The sequence below is a fragment of the Narcine bancroftii genome, chromosome 10 (assembly GCF_036971445.1).
Source record: "Narcine bancroftii isolate sNarBan1 chromosome 10, sNarBan1.hap1, whole genome shotgun sequence".
Classification (NCBI taxonomy): Eukaryota; Metazoa; Chordata; class Chondrichthyes; order Torpediniformes; family Narcinidae; genus Narcine; species Narcine bancroftii.
The window spans coordinates 48,888,069-48,900,337 of NC_091478.1; the positions used below are offsets into that span (position 1 = coordinate 48,888,069).

General features: G+C 37.5%; 1 protein-coding gene across 1 annotated transcript; it reads left to right on the top strand.

Annotated features, from left to right (window-relative positions):
• The first annotated feature begins 6,763 nt into the window (after positions 1 to 6,763).
• On the top strand, positions 6,764 to 8,928 carry LOC138743805 (probable G-protein coupled receptor 139). Its single transcript, XM_069899408.1, has 2 exons — positions 6,764 to 6,833; positions 8,027 to 8,928. The coding sequence occupies exons 1-2, from the start codon at positions 6,764 to 6,766 to the stop codon at positions 8,926 to 8,928; spliced, it is 972 nt and encodes a 323-aa protein (XP_069755509.1).
• The last annotated feature ends 3,341 nt before the right edge of the window (positions 8,929 to 12,269 follow it).

Consider the following 12,269-nt stretch of genomic DNA (forward strand, 5'->3'; position numbering starts at 1 on the left):
GGGTATAAGTTAAATTGGGATCAAAGTGAGATATTACCTATATCTAATGAGGATTATTCAAAATATATGCAAATTACTCAATTTAAATGGTCAGATAAGATTAAGTATTTAGTGTAATTGTTGACAAGGAATAGAAGAATTTATATGGTTTAAATTATTTACCTTTGTTAAATAAGATTAAGTCTGACTTAAATCGATGGAAGGATTTACCACTAACATTGTTTGGTTCGGTAAATTGTATCAAAATGATTATATAAACATGCATTCAGTATTTGTTTCAATCAGTTCCATGACTTGCACCAGGGAATTTTTAAAAAAGAATTAAATAAAGTGATACTTTGTTTTTTGTGGAAAAGTAAATTATCTCTAGTATAGATGCAAAAATTGACGTGGACATATGATTTGGGAGGTCTCCAGTTACCATATTTTCAAAATTATTACCAAGCAACGCAGTTGAAATTTATTAGTAGATTGTTTGACATTGATCAACCACCGACGAGGGCTTACGTGGAAATGGATCAGATATGTGAAAGATCAATACATAATTTTATATATAAATGTTAAAAACATTTAAGTTACCCGTATTGAGTCATTTGTTTAAATTATGGAGTAAGTGGAATCGATCTATAGGTTTAAAGGATGTATGTTCAATTAAAACTCTGCTATCAAAATCAGTTGATTCCTTTTTATATGCATAATCCTTATTTGAAGGATTAAGATTCAAAGGGTTTGGGATTAATTGAACATTGTTTTGAGGCAGGTTTATTTCTTACATTTGACAGACTTGGAGAGAAGTTTGGAATATCACAAAATCATTGTTTACATATTATCAAGTTCATGATTTTTTAATGAATAGTGTTGGTCAGGAAATGCACCGCGACTCCACCCTGAGCTGTTCATCTAGGTACATGTTCTGGCCTTTTTCCCCAAATCCCTTGATACCTTGACTAATTAGATACCTGTCAATCTCCCATTTAAACTCCCCCAATGATCCAGCCACCACAGCTGTATGTGGCAACGATTTCCAAAAACCCATGACCCTCGGGCTAAAGACATTTCTCCTCATCACTTTTTAAAATGACTCTCTTCTAATTGTAAGACTGTGCCCTTTTGTCCTGGATTCACCCACAAAGGGAAACATCTTATTCACATCTACTATGTCCAATCCTTCCAGTATTTAAAATGTTTCTATGAGGTCCCCTCTCATTCTTCTACACTTCTAATTTCAGTCCAGAGTCGCTAAACATTTTTCATTAGCTCTTGAATTCCTTGAATCATCTTGGAAAATGTATGTACTCACTCCAGCATTATTAGATCTTTTCTAAGATAAGGGGCCCAAACATGCACAACATACAGCAAATGTGGTCTCACCAGTGCCCCATAGAGCCTCAGCAACACCTCTTTACACTTATACAGGATTTCCATTGAACAATACTTATTCTTTTCTGCTGATCCAACTTGTTACCTTTCAGGTTATCCACCACCAGGGTTCCCAAGTGACATTTCACTTCAGAATTTTGAATTTTATCCCCTTCCAAATAATAATCTGCCTGTTAATTTCCTTTTTCCAAATGCACAAACGTACCTTTCATTTATCTGTCATTTACTGGCCCACTCTCCTAAGGTATCCAAATCATCCTGCATCCTTTCAGGTTTCTTCAACACTTTTTAATCCACCATCTCTATTGGTGTCATCTGTGAACCTCACCACAAAACCATACAATCCATAATTTAAATCATCAATATATATTGTAAAAATCAGCAGTGCCAATGCCAACTGCCTGAGGATCACCAACAGCAATCATCAACTAACCAGAACAATATCCCTTTATTCCAAAACTTAGTTTTCTGCCTATCTGCCAATGGTCCAACCAATATAATACCTTTCCTGTAATTTCATGGTTTTCATCTTATTAAGCAGTTCTTATGCGACTCCTTATCGAAGGCCATTTGAAAATCCAAATACATAAGATCCACAACCTCCTCGTTGTACATCCTACTTGAGATTTCCTGAAAATTTCCTTTAGGCTGGTCATGAAACCAATCTGGCTTGGACCTATCATGCCATGCATCTCCAGATGTTTCATCCTCTTGTCCTTGAGGATCGACTCCAATACCTTTTCAACTACTGACGTCAGACTAATAGACCTATAATTTACTTTTTCTTCTTCCCACCTTACTTCAACAGCGGAACAACATTTATGACATTTCAATCCTCTGGATCCATTCCAGAGTCTATAGTTTTCTCAAAAATAAAATCCAATCCCTGCGAAATCTACAATGTTAGCTCCTTCAGAACACTTGGGTTCAACTCATCTGCTCTGGGAGACTTGTCTACCTATAGTCCATTCACCTTAGTAAGCTCTATCTTTCTAGTATCTTGACTATTGATTATTCTATTCCCTGAGACCTCTTACTATTAGGTATATTTTTTAATTTTCTTCCAAGGTGATGACTGCCAAAAATTATCAATTTAGCTCCTTTTTCATTGCTTTGTTACTCATTATAATTTCTGCAGCATAATTTTCAATCAGTCCTATATTTACCCGTGTTTCCCTTTTACTCTTCATATATTTAAAAATACTTTTAGTATCCTTTTGTATTTACTTGGCAACCTTCTTTCATAATTCATCTTTTGTTTCATAATGACTTCCTTTATCCCTTTCTTTAAGTTTATAAATGTTTCCCTTTACCCCCTTTTCCACTGATTTTTTTCTTCCTTGTATGATCTCACTTTTGTTTTTATTTTAGCCGTAACCTCTCTTGTAATCCTCGTTTGTGCCATGTATCTATTCATAATTTTCCTTTTCTCTTGGAATGTATCTATCCTCTGCTTTGGATTTTTCATGCAGAAATATCATCCAATTCTGCTCTTTTGTCCCTGTCTCTGCCTTTCCATTTTCTCTCCCTTTGTTCTAGTGAAATATTGGCACAACTGATATCAGCTTTTCCTTCCAAATTTTAAACTGTACACTACAATGTTTTTATCACTGTTTCTTAAGGGTTCCATTACCTTTAATCCCCAGTTACCTCAGATTCATTACACATCACCCAATCCCCTGGTAGGCTTACCGACAAGCTGCTCCACAAAGCCATCCCATTGGCATTCTACAAACTCTGTCTCCTGAGATCCAGTATCTTCCTGACTTTCCCAATTCCCTTTCATTTTAAAATTTACCATAATTATTTTGACATGCTCCTTCTGATAAGTCTTTTCTACCCCTTGCTATAGCTTGTAGTGCATTTCCAGGCTGCTGTTTGGGGGCCTGTATATAACTGAAAATATTGTACTTTTACCTTTGCTATTTCTTAACTCAACCCATAAGGATTCTACCATTTATGACACTATTTCTCTTATTTGTAGAGATTTAATGTTATTTTTCACCATCACGGCCACGCTCCCTACCAACCAGCCTATCTTTCTTATACACTGTGTATCCTTTGTCATTCAGCTCCCAATCACATCCATCATTAAGCCATGCCTCGTTGATGGCCACACATCATATCTTTCAATATGCAGCTGTACAACATGGTCATCTCCTTTATTTGTAATGCTCCGTGCATTTTGGTATGGTACTCTTAGATCAATATGTGTTACCGATTTCTCTGTATTTCCGTTGTTCAGGAAATTATCTTGTCTTTTCACCTGTCCATCTTTTTTCTTTTTTGCTGCACATTATTTTTGACATTTTTCTGTTTTTCCCCTTTCTATTAACACCCTGGTTCCCCTGTGCCCAAATCTATGCACTCACATTCTTATTTCAACTTCACACTTTCTTTCTTTAATTTTTAAAAATTCCTTTAGTTGGAAGTTTCCTTCTTTGCTGAAGGATTTACTGAAATGTCGCTGTGAGTTGAGAGAGGATGTGAATTTAGATTTAAAAAATAAATCAAAGTACAAGGAACACTGAAATGTCCAAAAGTATATGAGTTCTGAACAAATGTGTCTCATAGGCAAGAAGGAACAGTTCAGTTCATTCACAAGGTTATTAGTATTTACTTCAAAATTATTCAGGTAGACTGGGAAACATTTGCACTGCGTAAAAATATTTGATACTATATGTGATGAGTTGAGGGTAAGGATTTAAGAGACTTAGGGGCAATTAGTGGACCAAAACGAGTTAGTTGAAAGTCTGGATTCCTACATCAGAAAGCATGATAGAGTCAGGTCTAAAAATGGCTTAAAATAATTTAGATAAGAACGTCGATGCATAACAGGCCAAAGATGATATGCTAGGCTAATGAATGTGGGCTTGATAGGAGAGCACTTGAAGGTTGGTATGACCATGATTAACATGTATTATTGCATTTCTCATGATCTTCACCCTATCATAGTTTTTAATTTTGCCTCCACACTCTACATGGCACGACATTATCTGGAGTTCTATGACTAAAAAGCATTGATTTAGCACAACCTGCAAGGACTTTGCTGAGCACTAGTACTTGTAGTTTTAAGTTTAAAAAAACAAGGACAGATATTTAGATAGATACAATATATGGAATACATTAATAAATCAGATGAAGTAAGATGGTTCAACAGAGGTATATATTTACAATGGGAGTAAATTTTATTTGACAATGTCAACTCTGAATATTAAACCGCCATATTGATGCAAGATAGTTTACAAGGTTATTCTTAAAACTTCTGAGGAAAAGCCTGGATGTGGAAAAGATTGGATTATAACTGATATATACAGGTGGCTGCCTGGAGAGAAAAACATCCAAAGGATTAATTTACAGACCAATAAATTCTCATGAATGTAGTTGGGAAGTGCAAAAGTAACTAGTCAGGAATCCCTGTTGTTCGCATTCTGGAGCTCGAGGTATAGTGTCGTCTTTACAGAACATTAGAATGGATTTTAAGATGATATGGAGCCAAATCCGGGATATGTACCACTGAACCATTGAACACAGAACACGACAGCTCAGAAATAGGCCCTTTGGACTACCTAATCTGTACCAAACTGTTACTTTGACTGGTACTAATGACGCACAACCGGATCAAATCGCTCTGTTCCCCTGCAAACATGAAGGTATACAAATGCTTCTTAAATATAAAAATGGAGCCACCGTTCACCATGGCCGCTGTGAGTTCCTTTCACACTCTCACCATTCTCTCCGTGTAAAAGTTGCCATTAATGTCCTTTAAATATTACCCCTTTCACATTTCATCCATTTCACTACACTAACGTCAGTGGGGAAACACTGTTTGCATTTATTCTGTCTCTGTCCTTCATAATTTGAATACCTCTATCATATATGCCCCCAATTCTTCTGCACTCCAGGAAATTAAGTCCAACACTTCTTAACATTTCTCTGCAACTCAATTCCTCACATCTAGGCAAAATCCATGTCAATCTTCTCTGCATTATTCTATCCTATTGATATTTTACCTCTATATAGGTGAGCACAACTGCATACAATGCAGGATGTGTGGCCTCACCAATGTATTTTCAACTTCATCAAATCATCCCAGCTCCCATACTCAAAACTTTGATTTATTAACGACAACATGGAAACAAGCCTCTCTACGACCCTATGACGCCACTTTCAGGGAATTATGTATCTGTATTCACAACCTCTGTGTTCCACTGCACTCGTCCACATCCTACAGTTTACAGTGTGCGTCCTACACTGATTAATCCTCTCAAAGTGCAAAGCCCTACACTTGTGCATGTTATATTGCATCTAATATTTTGCAGCCTATTTTCCAGCTGGCCCAAATCCAGCTGCAAGCTTTCACTCCCTCGCTATCACTACTCTCCTTATCCTTCAGTCATCTGCAAATTTGATGACCCACTTGAAAACATTATCATTCAGATAATTGATATTTATAGCAAATATCAATATATCCAGTAGGGTGCCCTGAGACACACCAGTAGTCACCTGCCTCTCTCTCGCTATTCCCGCAAAGCCAATGTCTAATAGAAATTGCTACCTCAGCCCAAATACCAAGAAAATGATTTTTTTCCTCAGTGTAGTTTAATGTCACACTTTCCTTTCTATTAAAGCAGAAGTGTTTTTTTTTTTCATTTGATCAATGCATACGAGAATGAATGTTGCAGAACCATGACAATTTCCAAATCATTTCTTGGGAGACATCTCCTACTCTGCCTCATGTGCCTTATCACTTCACGTGAAATTATGTATGTTTCTGCCGCTTGTCCTTGTAAATTCTAAATCGATTGCTTCTTTTAAGTTACATTTATCTTTTTTTTGAAGGCTGGTTCTTGTGTGTATTCATGATTAATACATTTTCTGTCTTTTGATTATGGCCACTGCTCACTATCGCCCCTCTTGCTATTTTCTGTTTCAAAACGTTGTCCCAGCTCTCACCGTTCTGTGTAACGGACATAATTTCAAAAGTTTCTTCTCTTTCTCTGTGCCTTTCCAGATTGTCATTTCTTCAATTCAGCAGTTTTAATTATACATCACTCTGCCGCATTGTTAACCGCGGTTTGTTCAAGTTTTACCTTCCATAGTTCGTAAAAAGAACGGTCAGGGTAATATTATGGAGAACCTGGTATTTCAAATATTTTATCTGATTTGGTGGACATGTCCATGAAAATAATTTTGCCATAATATCAATTTTATATGCACTGTAGGACAGATAAATGAACTAATGCTTTAATGTGTTTATTTCGTGAGTATAATGAATTCAACATAATTAGGCCAAGGGGGATTTCCACCCATTATATCATGAATCACACAACGCAAAGGTGATTACTGCAACTCAAGAGACGGACAGAGGTTATGAAAGAAAATGCATGGAAAATTAGCCGGCCTGGTATATGCGATATATTATCCAGTTTTAGCAGCAGCAGGAGTTCCAGGTAAGGTCCAATGATCATTTATTATATTTAGGGACAATTTATTTTGGGGTTTGTGCAGTCCCCATTGATTAGGCAACAGGATATCGTTCTCTGCCTCGTTTCATTGTGCTATATCGAAGCATTGCCTTTAGTTTTATTCTCAGGACAAGCTAATTAGAGCGATATGTAGTGCAATGACTTTATAAAGTTTGGTTGGGTGTTCATTGTCAACACAATTAATTCCATTATTCTGTTGAAATTATGTTGGATTCGAACTAATTCCTTTCAATATCACCAAGCAGTTTTAAAATATCAGAAAATGTCACGAAGGATTTTCATATGATTCTCTAAAATGATTTCGAATGAATTCACCTTGAGGTTAATCAGAGGAATATGGCTCAATTTTAGAATGATAATTTCAGTTTCAAATTACTGTTGCTCATCCTCATTCAGACAATGTATCATCTTCTGCTTGGATATTTTTTGATCTCGCAGACGTCACTGTTCCGTATCAAATGGACAAAGCTACACTTCTCTTCGTAGTTCCAAATTTAAACCACACATAACATATTATGACATGTAGAGAGATAGAGTGAATGCACATTTGTGGGTGCTCTCCTAATTGCTCTCAAAAAGTCTCCACAATTTTATTTTAAAATCTCACAACATATAACGTCGTTAAAACGTTAAAGGATTTTTCCTGACAGAGATCAAATGAACTTTCTATGATTTTTAACATAACAGTTAAATTTGCTTAATCTTTAATCCTATCTTTCATTCGAGTTTTTTTACTAATGTTGTCAAACTGAAATAGATCTCTCATTTGTAAAATTTTATGCCTTTGTGATGCTTATCTGTATTATACGCCATACCCCGCACTTTTTGTAACACAATTCCCTGCACTCTTATTCACTGTAACACTACATCTGATGTTTACTTTTACAACTGCACTACCTACTCTCATACTCCCCTACTTTACAAGAACATCTGCAGATGGTAGAGTCTGGTGCAAAACACAAAACTGCTGGAGCAACTCAGCGAGTCTAGTTTCTTCACATCGGTTGACCTACCTCGATCTCAAACAAATCAAAGTTATTCACTGTATCTCGGTACACATGACAGGAAATAATTAGATTTAATTAAATTCCCATCCATACAATTCTGCCAGACCACATTGGAAGGAATAGGTTTATTGTTTACTTTTATTGAAACAGGTAACTTGGTGACGATTATTATTCTGTCCCGCGGAAGGTGTGGTCTTTCACTGTGCATCACTCGGTATTTGGTTGGTATGGCTGCGACTGATCTTCTGCTCCTTATCATGGCGGTGATATTACATCGGATCAGCATGTTATACTTCCCGGTTCTTTTTCTGCAGACCACTCCAATATGCAGCGTCCGAATTGGTCTCATCTTTGCAGCCAGGGACAGTTCTGTCTGGTTAACCGTGGCTTTCACCATCGATCGGTTTGTTGCTATTTGCTTCCAGAAATTCAAATCAAACTATTGCACCGAGAAAACTGCTGCTGTTGTTATAGGAATAGTGTGTGCCTTATCGTTATTAAAAAACATTCCATTGTACTTAGCAATTGAGCCTTTATATATAATGAACGATGTGCCATGGTTCTGCAACTTCAAGGCTAGCTTTTATTCCAATGTTTTCTGGACAGCGTTCAACTGGATTGACCACATCTTAAATCCGTGCATCCCCTTCCTTCTGATGTTACTTCTTAATTCCTTGACCGTCAGATACATTCTGGTGGTGAGTCGAGCTCGCAGGAGACTCCGGATCCAGACAATTAGACAGAAGCAAAGAGACCCGGAGATGGAGAGCCGGAAGAACTCAATTGTTTTACTGTTCACTATCTCGGGTAGTTTTTTCCTGTTATGGGCCACGCGCGTTGTAAATTTTTTGTCAGTGCGTTTTACAAAGACGAATTACTCGACGGGCTCCAACCCGAGTAACCCGAAATTCATTCTACAGGAAACAGGGGTCATGTTGCAGCTCTTCAGTTGCTGCACCAACACTTGCATTTATGCATGTACTCAGAGGAAGTTCAGGGAAGAATTCAAAAATGGGTTTAAATATTTGTTTCATCTAATCATAAGAAAATGAATAATTACATCGAGTAATTGTTTGCAACATGTCACTTCAGTTATTTGAGACCATCCATTGTTTTCGTACACAATGACTTTCACGACAAATCTGCAGCTTTCAAAATCTGATCGAGTGTGGTGCAACCAATATACCCCTTCATGACACCGTTATGCAGCTGTACATTATACTTGAAGACACTTCTGCTTGATAGTAATATAGTTGAAATATCGCACAACTCTTTACAAACCCCTTTGAAAATTTTTAACGCAGATATTATTGAACCAATAACTTGAAAAAGAGCAGATGATGTGAGTCATGGAATTGGGCACCACACACAGTGCACATAGGGGCTGGTCCACTTTAGCATAAGTTTCTCGAAACACTATCACTTTGCGCATGAGTGTTGGTTAATCATCATTTTGCTAGAAACCACACTTTTCTTGAGCTCATGTAGAATTGAGACCCGTTTTAAACAAGGGGAGGGGGAACACGCCTACTCTGGTAAAAGTCCTAGAAAATATAATCATATTTTCATATAATCAATCATACGTCATGGGCAAACTTCTCCAAACCATAAAAACTTCACGGAATGAGAGCAGAAACAGCAGTCACCACCGAAAACATGTTCTCTTCTCCTTCTGACATCAAGACAGAGTGATCGATGACACCAAACTCATAAAAGTAGTTCCTAAACAGTTGCTACCCCTTCACTATCAGGCGCATTAAAAAAAAAACAAATTCATTTAGAGTCTCTTGCTTTGAACATGATTTATTATTGAATATTTATTTTCTGTATTGCATAGTAGGTTTGTTTAAAAATCGTTCCTTATTTACATCACTCTCATTTGTATATGTCTCTTTTCTTCAGTACAGCTTTTTGCTCTACCGTTAAGGAGAAATTCTATCTGATCCATAAGAAAAATAATGTCAGAGTTGTATGTGATATCCTGTAAATACTCTGAAACTACACATGAAATTTTAAACTGTAAACATTAACTTTGAGTTTGTCCAGGTTCAGACCCATTTTCCAAAGACGGTCAGTAAAGAGCTGCTGGTTGATACACTTCTGGCAGATATATTTATCAGAGACACTGATGGGATTTGGAGTGAGAGCAGGATATTTCAAAAGTGCAGGAAAAAGTACGTTTTCAGTTTGTTAAATTTCAAGAGACATGATTTGAAACAAGTGAGAGAGGGAGACTTTAAAATGCAGGCAAGGATGAATGCTTAGATTCACTAATTAACGTTATCCAATAAAAGAAAGGAAAGGAAAGCCCAAATGGAGCGGCCACTGTGAGGGTCGCCCTTGTAAACGTGGGACACAGAGACTTTGGCTCACTGATCCACAGCTTGAAGAGAGGTGGAAGTGGCATTTGTTTGTGAGCTTCAGTTTAGACAATCTTCTTATTGCACAGACAACGTAGTGGGAATTGTAGGCTGGGAAATGGTATGCCTTCTCATGCATCAGGTTGGAAATCAGAGGCACCGCCTGTGTCTATGATGGCTTCATCTGTGAAGTTTATCTGCTCCGGCACCTGCAGACCGTGTTATGGAACTGCAGCTAGAGTTAGTTAACAACATGTAATTGGAGAGGTCAAAGGCGTGATAAATGAGGGCTACGTGGACCTGGTAGTGTGGAGATAATTCATTGGGTTGCTGTCAGGAGAGTAAAAGCGTATAAGTCTTTGTAGATATACCCCCTCCTCAATCACACACATCCCGTCATGATGTCATAGCGGTGGGACGACAGTCCGGGGAAATCCGTAGCAGCTGTGCTTCTGGCACTTCTGGCTCAGTTGCTCAAAAGTAAAGGGAAAAGAGGAAGAGAGCAATAGTGATTGAGGAGTAATTGGTTAGGATAAAAGTCAAGATATTGTATAGAGGTGATTGAATCTCTTGGTCGGTATATTCCCATCCAGCTTCAGTATCAGAGATGCAGAACCATAGAACGATACAACAAAGGAAACAAGCCTTGTAGCCTGCGCTAGTCCCTTTGACCAGCTCACATTCCATAACCCTCCAGACGTATTCCACCCACGTATCTATCCAATTTATTCTTAAAACAGAAGATCCATCCCGCATTCACCACATCAAAAGGCAGCGCATTCTGCACACCCACCACTCTGAGTGAACAACCTTCCCCTAATGTTCCCCCTAAACATTTCCATTTTCAGTTTAAAACCATGACCTCTCGTATTTATCTACCAAATCTAAATGGGGAAAATACTCTCATCCACTCTGCCTATACTACTCATAATCTTGTAAACCTTTATGAAAATTCCCTTCATTCTCTCGAAGAAATAAAGCCCTAGCCGGTTTAATGTCTCTGTCTCTGATTAATTCCAAGACATTCTTAATAGCGTGAGCATCCAGAAGCTGTAGTCCACTCACACACACACACACTCACACACACACATACACATACACACACACACACGCACACGCACGCACATATATAAATGTATCAACCGAATGGTGACCTGAATAGTGAATTTAAAGAGTGAAGACAGAAACAAAATAAAAATGGACCTCTAATTTTTTTCTTGGTTTCCAATTTACCCATGCGACAGTGACGATTGGAAGAGAAAACATAGCTGGAGAATTGATGCATGGGGAAGGGTTCAGACTTTTGAATCATTCGGATATATTTTAGGGAAGTGAGGCATGTTCTAAGGGGCTGAGGAGTGCAGAAGTGGAAGGAGATTTAATAATACAGTTAAATTGTTCCCTGAAGGTGGTGTCACAGGTGAAAAGGATTATAAATAACGCAATTGGCATCTTAGCCTAACTAAATGAAAGTATTGAGTATAGGAATTGGAATGCTATGTTGAAGTTGTTTGAGACATCGGTGAGGCCAAATTTAGAATGTATTGTGCCATCTTGGTTGTCTAACTACAGGAAGGATATAATTAAGATTAGAAGAGTGTAGAGAAGATTTACTAAGATGTTTCTGAGTCTTCCAGATTGGCGTTACAGGGTAAGATTGAACAGGTTAGGATTTTATACCTTAGAGCGAAAAAGAATGAGGGGAGATTTGATAGTTTACAAGATTACACATATTGGGAAAGATAGTTATAAGGTTTACAGTTTTATGATTTCTGGTCCTGTACTGGACGTGGCATGGAAATTTGAATGTTAGGTCAGATTATAAGACATTTGGTGAAAACAATGTGCAATGATACAGCAAGGAAGGACAGGCTAAGTATCAGCATAAATTCAATCAGTCGATGGTGAGAGATAGTTTTTATTTTAATACGAAAATATTAAGAGTAAGTGTGATAAACTTCGAACATGGATCACCGCATAATTACTCTGTGGTCAAAATTACGGTGTCTTTCCTGTCGAAAGTGTAGGATTGG